The sequence below is a fragment of the Microtus pennsylvanicus genome, chromosome 9, assembly GCF_037038515.1.
Source record: "Microtus pennsylvanicus isolate mMicPen1 chromosome 9, mMicPen1.hap1, whole genome shotgun sequence".
NCBI classification, from domain to species: Eukaryota; Metazoa; Chordata; class Mammalia; order Rodentia; family Cricetidae; genus Microtus; species Microtus pennsylvanicus.
In genome coordinates, this window is record NC_134587.1 from 60,199,962 (window position 1) to 60,216,175 (window position 16,214).

The window sequence follows — 16,214 nt, forward strand, 5'->3', positions numbered from 1 at the left end:
TGCTGCGCTTCTAGTGGCCGTCCACTGGGTCTTCCTCTGTGGTGGTCCTCTGTGGTGGTCCTCTGTGGCCAGGGCTGACTCCAAGCCTGCTGGAATCAGACATCGTGTGGATGTCACACCAGAAACAACCAGAGTGGCCATTCTTGTCTTACTTCATGTGTCCTTACTAGCAGAATCCCCACACTGAAACAGTGACCTCCAACCCCAACTGAGTTCAAAGGAATAGCTAGATAGAGCCCTCACAAGTCAAAGGCTCATATTTCCTGCGCTCCAGTGGCAGAGTTTGTGGATGAGTCTTCCTGAAGGTCAGTGTGGCTCAGACCCTGAGACCCGCAGCCTCCCTCTTCCTGATCCTCTCCCTGAAGTTGGTGAGACCCGAGACTTGTTTGAGGGGCTCTTACTGCTTTCTTCCTGCTCTGGTGTCTTCTATGGAGCAGTAAGCATCCCTGCCATGGCCGCCTCTCCTGAAGGCATGACTGGTCTGTGTGCCGCATAGAGCTCAGGGAGAGGCACGAAGTGCAGACTCCCCACCCCTGGGAGCTTCGTGAGGAAGCTACCTTCTGTGCGGCCAAATTTGAACCTGTTCTATCAATCCTTCCCTTCTCCACTCCTAGTTGTAGAGCTACTGAACTCGGGCTCATATATACTAGGCAATGTCCCACCCTAAGCTGCGTTCCCAGCTTGCTTTTTTCTTCTATTTTGAGATAGAGTCTGATTAAGTTTCCCAGGCTAGCTTTGAACTCACACAGTTCAACTTTTCATCCTCCTGCTTCAGCTCCTGAGCAGTGCAGGTGGCAGGTGTATACTACCAGGCCCAGCTAGACTGTTAATTTCGAAAGGTACTGACAATAAAAACATACTAGAACAATCTTTAACTTGATTACTAAATACAGAAGCCACCCTCGCCTGTAAGGATGACCTGAAAGACAGATGTCAAACAAGACTGAAAGTCATTTCAGATGGGATCAGCAGTTTAGTTTTGGGTACCATTCTGTTACTGTCAAAATACTGGATGCTTCCCAAATCCCTGGGCTTCTCTAGCCCTACATACTCCATAGTCAAAGGCAGACTTTAATTCAGAGACCTGAGCCTGGTGGATCAGCAAGCGCAGCTCTGTCTAGGTCTGTAGCAAGGCTGAAGGAGGTGGCAAGCAGAGAGGAGCTCCTGCCACCCCCACACCTCTGTTCCCAGGCTGTGAACTGTCAGTGTGAAAAGCTCCATTATTAGAAATGTCAGGGGAAGGATGAGTTTGATTTGTGGCTGTATTTGCTGCGTTAGCTAAAACCTGTCCCAGCCATGTTTTAATAATGTAAACCAGAGCTGGGAGGTGGTGGTACACGCCTTTAATCCCAGCGCTCGGGAGGTTAGAAGAAGGTGGATCTCTGTGAGTTCGAGGCCAGCCTGGTCTACAAGAGCTAGTTCCAGGACAGGCTCCAAGCTAGAGAAACCCTGTCTCGGAAAAAAAACAAAAAACAAAAAATAGTGTAAACCAGTTGTATTCACACAGGAGTGCCTCGCACCCCCATAGACTGGAGCTTTAAATTACCCATGCGTGCCAGTTTCCATGGAGATACTTCATAGGGCTTGCTGCCTTCCAAACCTGTTCTGCTGGGTGGGGAGGCGTCCTCTTCCCTTGTGTCAGGAGGCCTATGAGGACTGAGGCGCCGAGGAAGACTCGGCCATTTTCTTAATTCACTTGCCTCTCCTGATTCATTCTGGGGTTCTGGAAGGAGTGATGAGGACAGGGACTCCAGTCAGCACAGCACCCTGCTCTTCACGCCACCTAGCAGGCCTGCTCACTGTCTTACGGTGGTTTTCTATCGGGAGCCTAGTGCCGATGATCCACTGATGCTCAGGATGCCTTGGGCATCTTGGCAGTTGACATTTTAATAGCAGGACTGGGCATTGGCATTGATATTTCATAGTGTTGGGGACAGCTTACATGCTGAGAATCATCCGTACTTAGAGTTGTCCTGAGCCCATAGCCCAAGTCACATGTAAAGTACAAGTCAAATTGAGCTGGTTTTCACGTGCACTGTTCCAGGGACACCACTGTAGTATACCCAAAAGGCACAGAAACAACCCTCCTAGGCTGTGACATTGAGCCATTGTCACCACCTCATCTGGTTTTCCATTAAGCAAGTCTTGGCCCAGGCACCACCTCGCAGAGATTACTAGGCAGAACCAAGAGGCAGAGAAGCTTTGTGTGGGCGCCTTTGCCTCCCATGGCCTCCTGCTTCAGGGACAGCCATTGAATAGAAGAGGTCCGTGCAAGGTGTGCATGTTGTGCCTCTGCAGTTTCTGCTCCTCCCACTAGCCTGGAACCCGCCTGGCAAAGAGCTAGCCATAGATCACATAAGCTAGACCAACTCTACCCTGGTGGAGGGGTAGCTTGGGAAGGTGTGGGCACACGGCTGGTCTTGTCCTAACCCAGAACCGCAGGCTCCTGGGATGTTGCCCGTGCTGCACCCCTTTGTCGCCACCCTCTATGCACCTCATTTGGCCTCTTCCCTGTTTGATCGGCACTACTCTGAGTGTGCTTGTATCATAGAGCCGAGATTGAGAAATAGTCCAAAGAATCGAGAGGAAAACTGGCATTTCTTAAGTGAACTTCAAACACAAGTGGAGATGTTTAACCGTATTTTCATGGTGAAGATTTGTTTCATTATATTTTCATGGTGAATCATAGCTTTTGAGAGTGAAGACCTCTTATGCTGACTGAAACATGCATGCTCTTCAGAGCATGTGACCAGTTCAGTGGGTGCTGCCAGGTTCCAGCCAGAGGAGAGCACGGGGACCTGAGTGTAACCTTTCCCCTATTGGTACTGAGCTTCGCAGCTCAGGAGCAGCAGGTACCATGTTCCTGAGTATGTATGAAATGCCTCTGCCTCACCTGAGGACCCTTCTATGACAGCAGTGTGTCCCCAGGATAGCATCTCAGGCATGGACATGGACTTCTGAAGTGTGAAGTTCTTAGGAAGGCACTGGTAGGCATAACTGCCTCTTCTATCGTGACGAGTGCCCTCTGCCTCCCTCGCTGGGGACACACTATTGCCATGAGGCCCTCTTGTACCCGCCCCCCCTCCCTTGGGACAGCATGCAAAGAGATGCTGCCTGGATCGCTGTCTCAGCATCTAGGGCTGTGGCTGCCCTAGCAATGCACCTTAAGGGCAGAGACTCAGGGATGTGCTTTTCCTGTCAGTTTCTCTCTGATGAGGATGCTGTGTGGGAGTGGGAAACGACAGCACACGGGCCTTTGCCTCCTGGTTTCCTGCTTCAGTGTGCTGCACTCGAGTCTGCCATGGGGATAGATGAGACATATGGAGCAACAATGCATGCATGGCAAGTATCCTGAGAATGCAGGGGATGCTGGGCTGTGATTCTGGGATGAGACATATGGAGCAACAATGCATGTATGGCGAGTATCCCCTGAGAATGCAGGGGATGCTGGGCTGTGATTCTGGGATGAGACAGATGGAGCAACAATGCATGCATGGCGAGTATCCCCTGAGAATGCAGGGGATGCTGGGCTGTGATTCTGGGATGAGACATATGGAGCAACAATGCATGCATGGCGAGTATCCTGAGAATGCAGAGGATGCTGGGCTGTGATTCTGGGATGAGACATATGGAGCAACAATGCATGCATGGCGAGTATCCTGAGAATGCAGGGGATGCTGGGCTGTGATTCTGGGATGAGACATATGGAGCAACAATGCATGCATGGCGAGTATCCCCTGAGAATGCAGGGGATGCTGGGCTGTGATTCTGGGATGAGACATGTGGAGCAACAATGCATGCATGGCGAGTATCCCCTGAGAATGCAGGGGATGCTGGGCTGTGATTCTGGGATGAGACATATGGAGCAACAATGCATGCATGGCAAGTATCCTGAGAATGCAGGGGATGCTGGGCTGTGATTCTGGGATGAGACAGATGGAGCAACAATGCATGTATGGCGAGTATCCCCTGAGAATGCAGAGGCCCAAGTCAGGGCAAGGGGGCTACCTTTTAGACACCTCCATGGGTGAATGGTTCAAAGGAGGGTTCCCTATGGAGGGTCATACATAACTGCCTGTCCTTTGGAGAGGGTCCAGGGAGTCCCCACTGTTAGCCTACCACAGTCATGGTATCTTTGTGGGACTTCTGGAGCTGTAGACACCCTCCCCGTTGAGTGGACCACCTCCAGCCTAATCTGCTATTTGGTGTCCTCACGCCACAGTGACTGTCATAGTGAATGTAGATGAACTTTAACATGCCCCAAATGCTACTACATCATGCTGCCAGTGCAAGTAACTGTCAGGGGTACTTTGCATTCTTATTTTCTTGGCAAAAATCTAAGTACAGTATTGTTCTTCCATGCAGACCACTGTCCACGTGCCATCCTGGAGTCTAGTGGGTGATGATGCCAAATGCAGCCTGAGTACCACCTCACCCTGGTGAGGTTTGGCTTCCCTGGCAGTCAGACAGCACATCTATGTCACCATCTTGGCTTGGGCAAAGATTTTAGGTGTGTGTCTGCTTAACTGGGCTGTGCTGGGTCATCACCATGAGGGTGGAGGTTGAAGTTGGCCAGGGTCTTATCTGACCCTCCAGGTCTGCTTTCTGGGGGCAGCTCCTTCTATGCTCAGATCCGCTTTGCCGTTTCTTTCCTCCCAGGATTTATCCAAGGATGGTTTGTCTGGGAAGTTTCCTCCCTGTCCTATCTTTTTATTCCATGCTAAGCAGGAACTTTCCCCAGAGCTGCCGCAGCGCCAGTGATGGGAGCTACGTGAACCTGGCAAGAGCGCCTGTCTGCTTAGCCTGTGCCGCCTGCAGTGTGGCCGTCATGCCCGCGTGGTGGGAACCCTCGGAGCTGAGGCTCAGCCCCAGTTCCAAAACAGTGTTGTCTCCAAGGTCTCAGGGTTTTGTTTGTGATTTTTGAGATTTCTCCAGCTGAACTGCTTTCTGAAGTAATTGTGTGTGGTGTTGTTACCCAATTTGTCAGTATTTTCACTAAACAGTGTCCCATAATTACTGACTCAGCCCTGCACTTGTCTTCATTAGAAATATATTCAGTATTTTGTAAATATGCCCACAGTGCAGTTGGAAGGTATATAATTTCAGATTCTTAAAACTCACATGTGTACCCACAATGTTTTCTTTTTGAATTTGGGTACATTTGCTGATCTTTCTGGCGCATTCATCTTTGGAAGGAGGGAACCAGTTGTAGAAGATAAATATAGACTTGGCTCTCATGCCTGGCCACTCGTGACAGGTTTGGCGTGACTTTGGGAGATAAAGGGCTGGGTACCGCTGTGGACTCTCTGTCCTGCCCCGACCAGCCCCGACCAGCCCCGACCAGCTTCGCTGCTCTCGGAGCTGCGTTGCCTGCCAGCCCACCAACGAGAGGCCCTTTCTGTAGGGGCTGCAGTTGACTTCAGACATCTGTTGGCTTCATCCCCGCTTTCCTGTCAGGAAGTAATGGGAACCACGTTGTAAGTTTAATAACTAAGGACACGAAGATCTGTGTCTAGCATGTTCATGGTTCGTGGGCAACTCTGTAGGTGGAGACATTGATAACTTTTCCATCTTCCTTATACCTCCTCTTGGGTGCTTGGCCCTCCTCCTCTCATTAAGTACCATCACCACCCATGCCTGACAGGCAGTGTATTGGTGCCACCAGCACTGATCTTCTGCACTCCAGCTCATCTCTGTTCTGAGTCTGGCACCATGCCAGGGCTAGAGGGCCAGGCAGGATCTGCCAGGACCAGAGCTCTAGGGCACAGGTGAGTGGCAGCAGAACCAGCGTCCCTGTCATCTACAGCCAGGCAGGCATCACGGCCTCCAAAAGACGTCTTCCCCTTTGGCCAGTGTCAGCTCAGTCTCCCCTGATGCCGGAGGGCAGACTCTGACCTCAGAGCTGACACCTGGGTTCACAGTCCTCCAGCACCCGTTACCCTGCGCCACCCAGGGGAGAGTGGGTCCTGTGGACAGACTGTTGGTAGCATACGCACCACAGGCACATGGCCCAGAGACATTATTCATCTGCATGGTGGAAACAGCTCCCAGTTTCCCGACACTAGGCCTGAAGTTACTATTAATTCTCCAGTCAGCAATGCTGGTAGTCCTGGCATGGCTCTGTAGAACCACTGATTAAGCCTTCAATGCTTTCTTATGAGTCACTGGAGGCCAATAGGGAAGCTGCGATGCTGCCCAGGGCGGTCCGCCCACCCCCTGCCATCCTCACCAGACTCCTATCAAGGCTAGAGAGAAGCTGCAGCTAGTTAGTACATGTAGCAGGCAGGATCTCAGTCTGCCCACTGCGGGTGAGTCTGGAGGGGGTTGGCTGCCTTAGCCCCAGTGGCCTTTCCTCAGGCTGGACTGTCATCCCAGTCCCGGCATGCTGGTCATTCTGTGTAGCTCCCGCTGTCACTGCTCTTCCCCACCCACCTGTTCACCCTGCACCACCAGAAACCCCAGGAGCTCAGTGCCTCCTGCTGCTGCTGTGCACAGTGAGGGCGAGCCCAGGGCAAGCCAAAGTCATTTGTGGTTACAATTTCTCTTTCTATTTTAGTTCTGGATCCGGGAAGTTATGTTTTAGGCAGTGAGTGTTTAATGGTTTTCACATCGACTATTTCCAAATCAGGTGGATGGTCGATGTCCTTTTGCAGTCTAAGTGATCTTGTGTTTAGGAATCGTGTTCACGGCAGAGGAATACCCCATGAGCCTTGCAGGTAGCTAGAGGGGCAAGTTGAGTCTGATGAGCATGACAGGATGGCTTCCGGATTTCTACCCTGGCCTTGAACAGGCTTGTTGGGGTTCCCCCTTCATTGAGCACCTTGGACCTTGGCCACAAGTCTAGACATGAAGAAGCTGGGAGGAGATGGCTGCCTGAAAGCTGCTGAAGGCTGCATTTCCCCTTCCTGTCCCTGAGGCAGCCCTAGGGCTGCAGAGCGAAGGACTCCCTCTCCCAGGATAGACGGGACTGGCCTGGACTATGGGAGACAGAGGATGTACTGGGGAGGGGGACCCCATCACAGAAAGTGGCCATGAGGGAGCAGGAGCTGGCAGGGCACCTCTTTGACCTGAGTGCGTGCTGGACAGGGGATTTTCCATTTACAGTCATAAACAGACACCACAGCAGAGATATGTCACTGGATATCATCCTCAGGAGGAACTGCCTTCGTTAATCGATCAGGAATTGAACTCAGTGACATGTTTGTCCTGTCCCCACAGTGTAATTTGGTTAGTGGGTTTCGCTTGTTTCAGCTGAAATTCGAAGCTTCCATTAGGTGGCTAACGCTGGCCAGGATGGACTTCCTGTGTATTATTTAAAGCTTGCCCCTGTCCCTTGTGCTGACTTCTGTAGCTGAACTGGAGCAGCTGATGACTGATGGTGGAGGTGGGCTGCTGGGAGAGGTGGACTTTGTGACTGGGTCATTCTCTGGTTGAATTTTGAGTTCCCATGCAGATTGTCCCTCCTAGGGCAGCAAGATTGTCATCCATGTGCTTGCAGAGGCACCTGTGAGGATTCCTTCTGGGCCACCCACCCTCCACCTGGCTTCACTCCCCCATTCTGCTTCAGGCATCTCCTTTGGGGACCCACTGAACTCAGTGAAATGCTTCATTAAAAACTAGACTCGGGGCGGGGGCTGGGAGCTCTGGTACCACCCTTGTAGAGGACCCAAGTTCGGTTCCCAGCGCCCACTCTGGGCCTTCACAGCCACTTATAACCCCAGCTCCAGAAGATCTTACCGTCTCCTCTGAGGGCACCCACACTGACATGTGCAAACTCCCACAGAAACACGTGATGAAGAAGTAATTTTGACTGCTGTTTGGGAGGTCCTGAGTTCAATTCCCAGCAACCACATGATGACACACACCCATCTATAATGAGATCTGGTGCCCAGAACACTATATATATAATAAATAAATTTAAAAAAATAAAATAAAAACACAGCTAACCAGAAACTCTCCTTAAATCTTAAGAATATTGCCTTTTCTTCTTAAACCTGAGAGAAGACAGCATTTAGGAAGTCAGCTTCCTTCCTTTCCCTGCAGTAGTAGAAGGGGAAGGTGTGTCCTCAGCCTGAGGGGAAGAGCAGAAGCCATTAGAGTTTGGCCACGCCTATTTTGAATCATGACCTGACTTAGAACCTGGTGATCCTGTGACGAGCCTGTCTAGAAAGCACAGTGCAATGATTTTGTGTATTTGTCAAGTTGTGCCGCTGTAACCACAGTCTCACGTACCATACTCTTATCCCTACAGCGAACTCCTCATCTACACCCTCCTCTCCCCACGCCCACCCTACCCGGGCAGCCATTCCTGCTGCTTCTTATAAGTGGAACCACATGGTCCCCACCTCCTGGTGCCTCTTCCGAGTGCCTGTGGCCCTCCGTGGCCGGCCTCGCCTGCCTGAGTTCTGAGTCCAGCACATGACGTGAACATCCTAGTTCTCTCTTTCTTGAAGCTCCTAGTCACAGAAACACTTTGTGTAGTTGCTGTCCTGCAAGGATGAGGTCCTGGTCTGTCATTGTGTGTTAGCTGCTTATCTCCCTCAAGGTATGGTCCACTTAGACAATGATGGCCACAGGTCCAGTCCGCCTGTGTGACACTTGTAGGTGCAGCCATACCCTGCAAGAAGTGAGCTCTGTTCGCCTCTCTGCCCTGTGTGGATCATAAGTGAGGGCCGATCTGTCATGCCCGATGACCTTTACCCTAAGGTCTGGTCACTCACCCTCCTTGCCAGGGTCAGGTCCAGTGATCAGCAGAACTCTGGTTGTTTCCCCTGGGGCAGGGGGTTGCGGGGTGAGTGTGGGTAGTTGGCAAATTCAGAGTAAGCTGAAACCACTTTCCATTTAAAATTGGATACATTGGCCTTGAAATATGGGGGCGTGCAATGGGAAACTGGGCTAGTAGCAGTCGTGCTAGCCATGTATCTCCCTGTCCATCATTCCGGAGGGTCCAGAATCTTCACTATCTCTGGATAGAGTAGAACCAGCCAAGAATTGCAAAGGGTCCCAGACTTCCAGGAGATGCTTTCTCCAGTGAACAGGGCGTGTCTTCAGTGGAACCTCCATAAGTGAGTTTCACTTGACTGAGGACCTGATTCCTTCTTTACTTTTCCTGTTCCTGATGACTGGTTCTCTCATCAGCCTGAAAACTAGAAGGCAGATTCTTCATACTGAAGCCCACGTGTCTCCTGGCTCAGAAGTGGTGAACCGTCTTCCCTGAGAGATGCTTTGAGATACTATTTATCTCTAGAGATGGAGATGACATAATCCACAGACTGTGTTCACAAGTACACACAGACACGCTTGTCCTTGGCTGAGGGAAGATGTGAATCTGATGTGTGCACAGCAGAGTTCTATGTAGTGCTAAGACCATCACTGTCCCTGGAGAACTGTCCATTGTGGTCCACATGTCTGCCTACAGATCCCTGACTGGAGGGGGTGGAGGGCAGCCCCCAGCCTGAACCTTCCCTCCCAGAGGAAACTTCCGGGATAACTCTGGAAAAAGGTGGCAGAAGGCTTGTGCCTCAGAGCATCGCATCCTGCAGATGAGGGGTCATGGGACCCTCTCGAGCCCTGCTTGAGTGATACCCCTCAGGTGCTGAGACTACTCAAGTTCTGAGTGCCCTCGGGCTTGAGGCCAGGAGAAGAGAGTGGTCAGTGCTGCTCGTGTTCTCCCACAGCAGGCTGAAGATGGGTGGGAAGCTGGCTTTCTAAATCCCTTTTCTATAGGGATTCAGCATTGGGATGTTCTCCCAATGCAGTTTAGAGCTCTGCGTGCTTCTTTCTTCAAGCAGGGGAGCCTGCTCAGCCTGACGGAAACCCGCTGTCTCCAGTCTCCCCCTACCTGCTAGAAGAACTTCCCAGGGTCTGTGTGGGGACTCAGAGTCACCAGAGATGAGCTGTCCTGTGAAGGGCAGTCAGCAGAAGCTCAATACCTGCCCAGACCGTAGGACCCTTTAGGAAAACCTGCAGAGTACAGCAGTCATCCTCCAGCAGCTCTGCCTTGGTCTTTAGTGTGACTGTGACAGAAATGTGTACCAGTCCATAGTCAGCTGGGGGAGGGGGGCACACCAGGGGTGGAGAACACTGCAGCTCAGGTGGGGAGAGGATACTAGGGTGTATACCAGTCCATAGTCAGCTGGGGGAGAGGGGCACACCAGGGGTGGAGAACACTGCAGCTCAGGTGGGGAGAGGATACTAGGGTGTATACCAGTCCATAGTCAGCTGGGGAGAGATAACCCAGGGCTTTGAGAGGGATGCAGTGTGGGCTGGGTCTAGCTAAAATCACAGAGTTCCATCATACAGGGACACAGAGACACGATGAAGTGCTGTGATCGCGACTGGTAGGGGAACGACAAATGATATCTCTACAATTTCTTTCCAGTTTTTTGATTAGTGGCAGGATGATGAGTCTTCTTGCTAGAGTGGCTTTGTCTTTAGTGTATTCTAGAACATTTCTTGTCCTGCTCTTGTGAGCTCTACCAATTGGACGCTCATGCTTACAACATGAGTGACGTTATTGAGGTTAGACCGTTTACCATCTGGGCACAGTGTGTTTGGGAGTAAAACATCCAGGGACTCTGTGCCCCTCAGGTGTGTTAGGTCACCGTAGTCTCCTGTTTGCTTGTCCATTACCCACAGTGAAGTAATGGACAAATAGTGCAACTGACTATTTGAAAAAAATCTGTATTTTAATTTTATTTTCTTAAAAATCCATCTGACACCAATATGGCAAAAATATTAGAGTTATTTCTGTGCTTCAGAGTTCTGTGTTTGAGTTGTTTTATATTTGTCGCCTATAGTCTGAGTGGAAGTGAGGGCTAAGGACAGTAGGCAAGTCTCTGGGCAGGACATCAGCCCATTGCCTCTTTGCTGCACTTGGCAAAGGCCGTTGGGGTTGACTCAGTGACACACACCTGCTTGGTTCTCACATTTAAGAAAATGCACCCCTCAGGCTAGCTGCAGGCTGTTCTGCTCACGAAGCCTGCATCTTCCCAGGCTATAACTCTGGTGCTCCTTTGCTGAGCCTCTGAAGTGCCTACTGGCCTTTCTGGGTGCAGGCACTGCCCCCACAACCTGCTTCTTTCTCTCCAAGATCTTTGGAATAGGAGGTCTTAGAACCACCTAGTCCTGATTCTGCAGTGATAGGCTGGAGGGTCTTCTGCTGACTTGTCACCTCTGCTCCGGTGATGCTCAGGACAGAGCCTGGATCCTTGCCTTATCATGAAGTGCTGTCTAACCGTTCTCGGGGTTATTGATCTGTTCTTTTTAGTACTTTATTAATTAGTCATGCGAACAAGGTCCTGTGGCTGGTCTAGACTCTGTTGCTGCTACTAAGTGCCTGTTTGTTCTGGTTGGGCCAAACCCTAACAGCCTTCTTCCACCCTGAAGGTCTTCTTGCTAATCTGAAACCCTTGCTGTGGTCCGCGCCTCCTGTGGTCCACCTGAGTTGGCGTCCGTCGAAGACAAGTGCTTGCAGATTTTATTTTAAAAACCGAGGCAGTCAAATGATTCGTAGGAGCTCTGCTCTGGCTCCTGGCTTTGGTCAGGAAGAGCAGGAATTAATATTTAACTGTCTGTGTTAGCACATTGAGAACAGATCCTGACCTTCAGTGTCTCGTCCAAACCCTCACTGCCCTGTGGTTAACCCTTCCCAGGTTAGTTCCCAGCTCAGCTCAGAGGCATCCCCAGCCACTAAGCCTAGTGCATCTGTCACAGCTGCACTGATGGGCATGAGGATGAGACCTTCCCAGGATCCAAGATGTGAGAAGAGCATCGAGGAGGGGCCAGAAGGAGCCAGGGTACCCCAGGAGCTGCTCTGTGTGGTCACAGCGATTTTCTCCAGGGCTCCTGTTTTATAGACTTGGAGGTGTTTTCACCCCAAACATCTCTCCTCCTGAAGGGTAGAGAGGAAAGTGTTGTTCCCCTCTAAGTGGATGTCCCTGGGGCTGTGGTGTGACTTCAGCCTTCAGAGTCTCAGTGGGGACTCATGGCTATTCCTGAAGCTTAGTGTGATGGTTTCTGGGGATGTTACCAGGCACTGAAAAGTGTTGTGCCTTCTTCTCTTACCCCTGTGTTACAACACTCTCCTCAGTGTAGAGACCTGGCCCCTAGGAGTGAGGAGCCCCAGGACAGCTGTCTTCTCCATGAGCAGGGAGGGGTGGAGCCCTCCCGGCCTTCCTGGCAGAGGTCTTACGTGTGGCTCTTGATGAGTCTTTGGTCCCCATCCCCTATACTCATCAGCGTTTCCACAAAATGAAAGGCTAGAGAGGAGGCACATGAAGTCATCTCTAACTGGGCGGGGCTGCTGGGCTTTTACTCTAAGGTAGTACCTTCTGGGCAGCCATTAGAGGGTTTGGTTTAGTTGGAAGCTCCCTTTGAGGAGCCAGATCCTGAGATCCTGATGAGGGAATGCTCACTCGGCTCATTGTGGGCTAAGACCAGTCACTGCTCTGGGAGTGGCCATGTTGTATCTGACCCCAGGGCTGGGAAGTTGGCTCCTGTAGCAGAGGCTCCCAGGGATGTAGCCACAGTTGGAACTGTTTATTCTGCACAAATAAAGCTGGGCCCTTTTGAGAAAAAAGCGCAGGTGGGAGCATGCACAGAGACAAAACGAAACACAATAGCAGAATGTACACATTTATGCGTCTTGCAGCCATAGTATGGGACAAATGGGAAGGGCTTCATGGCCTCAGCAAGCAGGTAGCTGATCAGAGGGACTGATGTTTAAAAAGACTGGAGAGCCAGGAAGGATGTGGCTGGAACAGAACACAGGAGCCAGGCTGCTAGGCAGTACCTTCACTGGCTGTGAACTGAGAGTTTCCCCAGCAGCAGAGGCCGCCCAGGAAGGTGATGCAGTGTTCTGTGCCTGGCAGCTAACCACTTATTTGAAAAGCACAATCCCCCAGCCTCATGCAGCTCCTGTCGGTGCCCAGTATGAGAGTGCTTTGGGCCTCTCCCTGAGCGGAGAGCCACTCACTGTGTCAGTGTCTGCCTGGGGATTTGGATAGAACTAAAATCCCTCACCTGTAGGGCTAAGCCAGCCATGTCCAGGCTATGGTAGGGAACCCGGGAGCCGCATTGGCCTCCGGGACATCAGGATGGTCTCTGTTTTCAGTGTGGCAGCATGGTGGGGAGGGTCTGCACTCCAGGCTCCCTGCCCATGCTGACGTGCTCTTTGCTCCACAGTGTGCAGGAGAAGAGAACTGGGTGGACAGTCGGACCATCTACGTGGGACACAAGGAGCCCCCTCCAGGGGCAGAGGCCTACATTCCACAGAGATACCCCGACAACAGAATCGTCTCCTCCAAGGTAGCCTCACTTTCTGCTCTGAGTTTCTGCCTGAGGGAGGGTGCACAAAGGACAGCATCTCTGAGCAGCCCTGGTGCTCCTGTGCAGCTGCCCTAGGCTGTCACTCTCTCCCGCAGTCACAGTGCTCCTGACTACTGTCCTCGTGCCAGGCAGCACCGCTCCACTCCTACAGGGCTGTCAGGGTGCTTTGCTGGGCCTCACCCTCTCCACTCCCCTTTAGTCTCCCCCAGTAGAGCTTCAGACTCGAAGTGTAAGGCACGAGTCCCATCTCAGTGCTGCCCTTTCCCCATACACCACCTGGCTGTGGACTGCCAGCTCAGTGCCACAGAATGGGAGGAAGAGTGCAGCTGGGTCTCCTCACTCAGTGATTTCAGACAAGAGGATGAGAAGCAGACATCCCCCAAAACATGCATTTGTGTAACATGTCTGTACACTGTGTGTGCATTGCACGTGTTGCATGTGCGTACCGTGTTTGGGTGTGTGAGTGTGTGTGGCCAAGGTGCAGATATGTAAGTGACACCCAAATGTTCTGAGATGCAGGTAGGGTCCCAAGAAGGGAGCCGGTGTAATGGGCACCTGGTTGTTATGGCATGCACTGCTCTCTGAAGGAGCCGCTGGCACCACAGCTGCTCCCGTGAATGTGCTGTGAGGTCAGCTGAGCTCTCTGAACTCAGAGCCCTGCATCTGTTGAGAAGGTTTTATGACCCTAAAGGGTACCTTCTCTAGGATTTTTTTAAATATGGTTATTTATTTTGTAACAGCACCATCAAAGAATTTGCAATAGCTTTTGTCCAGAAGCACAACACAGGCAAGTAAAATACACTCCTTAGTAAGACCCACCACACGAGTGTCCCCTGAGGTGACACGGGCTTGATAACGAGGAGACAGCTGACAGAAGCACGCCTCCCGTCCCATCTGGGAAGGGGAGTCCTCCGCTAACAGACCCAGTACCCCCCCTACCATGGTGTGTGCATGCAGTGCATGTGTCCACGTGTGTGTGTGTGTGTGCCATCTGCATGTAGACATGTCTGCCAAGGCATGCTTGTGAAGAGCTGAGCATCCTGACTGAGCTGAGAGCAGTGTTTGGAGAGCGAGGGAACCCCATCCTCACTCCTTTGCTCTCGGCCATCTGTGGCCTGTTGCCCACGTTGACTCTGAGAGGCTTTATCTTCTGTTCTTGTCCCTGGAGAACAAGAACGACCACAGCCTTCTTGTTTTCTGGAAAGGAAATCCACAGAGAGGTTGTGTGGGAATTGCAGTTCCCAGGGGTGTTCAGGAGCAATTTCTCCTAGAGAGGCTCCTTCATACCAGGAATCTTTTGAGCAGGAACCAACAGAATTAAGTCAACACTCTTGGCAGAGAGTGGCCAGAGGGAGGACAGGCCAGGAATTGGCAGAACCACTTGAGCCCGTAGAGCCTCCTAGCAGGCTCTCGGCATGAGGAGTGAGCACCTGTGGCGCACACCAGTGCCTCATCTCAGTGACAAGTAGCCAGCGATGTCTCCAGAAAGTAAGCACAGCCTGGCCCTTGGACAGGAGGCAGGGCTCTGGGCCTCCCCTGACACTGGGCTTATGCAACCCGAAGTGCAAGTCTGTGAGGCATTGCCGGGAATTTATAATTGTTCCTTAAATAGCAGCTCAGGTGCATGGGAAGTGCTAAGTTGTTCAACATCGTACAAAGGCTCTGTAGATTATGTCTATAGTAGTGTGTCCCTGCATACAAGGCTGTTTGTTTCCACCTTAGAAATGTCAGAGTGCCTCAGAGCCTAGCAGCGTGGTTAACAGAGAGCAGTAACAGGAACGTCTCAACATGCCTACCGTTGCATTAAGCCCCAGCCTGTGTACAGGCAGGGGTGTTGTTACTAGTGTAGCGGTTAACCAGAGTTTCCATTTCAGCTGTGGGGACTCACTCTCATGGAAAAAGAGAGATGGAAATGACTGCCTTCCTGGCTCCTCCTGGCCTCTGGCCACACATGAGGTCCCCTGCCCTGTGTCTGGGGAGACTGGTCTCAAGGACAGTGCTGCTCATTGCCTTGTGCAGAATGGTCCAGGGCATGAAATTCGCAGGGATCCTTGCTTTGCCTTCAGGAGGTTGCCAAAGTAAATACTGGCTCCACCGGCACTGCCTGCTGCCCCAGCCCATACCCCGTATGCTCAGGATTATTGTGAAACTGATTACCTCTGCCACTTTGGAATACAGTTTTATTGATGGATGTTTATACAAATGACTCCATATTTACCATGTCGCTTAAACACTGAGCAACCTTCTGAGGCTACAACTTATTATGAAGAAACTAAGGCTTAGGGGCAGGAACATGTCCGTGACCACAGGGAACATAAGTGACCTTCAACCATTATGTTCTCGGAGCATGGACTTCCTTCTGCAGGGCCATTATCCCCCATGGCTTGTGATATACTCACCTGTCGTGATAGACCCTCATCTCCCAACACCAGCAGTCCTGCATAGGTAGCATTGATAGCCCTTTCCTGATCACAACAGATAGTGGTGTGTTGACTCCACGCGAGCTGATTACGGGCCAGCATCTGGCTCTGTGCTTTTGTGGGGTAGTCAGGTACAAACCTGTGGGCTGGTTCCATCTCCAGTGGATAATGGCTGACACTCTGGGACCTTCTTGTTTCCTGGCTGCTGGCAGAGCAGAAGAGTGCCTCGTTCCTCCCGTTGTGTCCCATGGCAATGTGTGACAACGTGTAGAATAGGTAGGACTTCTGTGAGCCATCTTCCAGGCCAGGGACAGAAAGCCAGAGATTAGCACACCCAGGGGAGCAGGAGGCTGTATGCACATGAAACATGTCAGCAGGGGTACCGCTGCTCAATGACAGAATACAGAGAGACCAGTGGGTACCCTCAGCTCAGTGTGAACACAGGCCAGTGGGCACCCTCAGCTC

General features: G+C 51.6%; 1 protein-coding gene across 6 annotated transcripts in view; it reads left to right on the plus strand.

The window, feature by feature from the left end:
• Window positions 1–16,214, plus strand: part of Atp11a (ATPase phospholipid transporting 11A) — a 107,729-nt gene that overhangs the window by 38,239 nt on the left and 53,276 nt on the right. For all 6 annotated transcript variants that reach the window (XM_075986174.1, XM_075986173.1, XM_075986171.1 and 3 more), the window contains exon 2: window positions 13,186–13,308. In XM_075986174.1, the coding sequence (XP_075842289.1) occupies window positions 13,186–13,308 (123 nt within the window). The remainder of the gene's footprint in view (window positions 1–13,185; window positions 13,309–16,214) is intronic.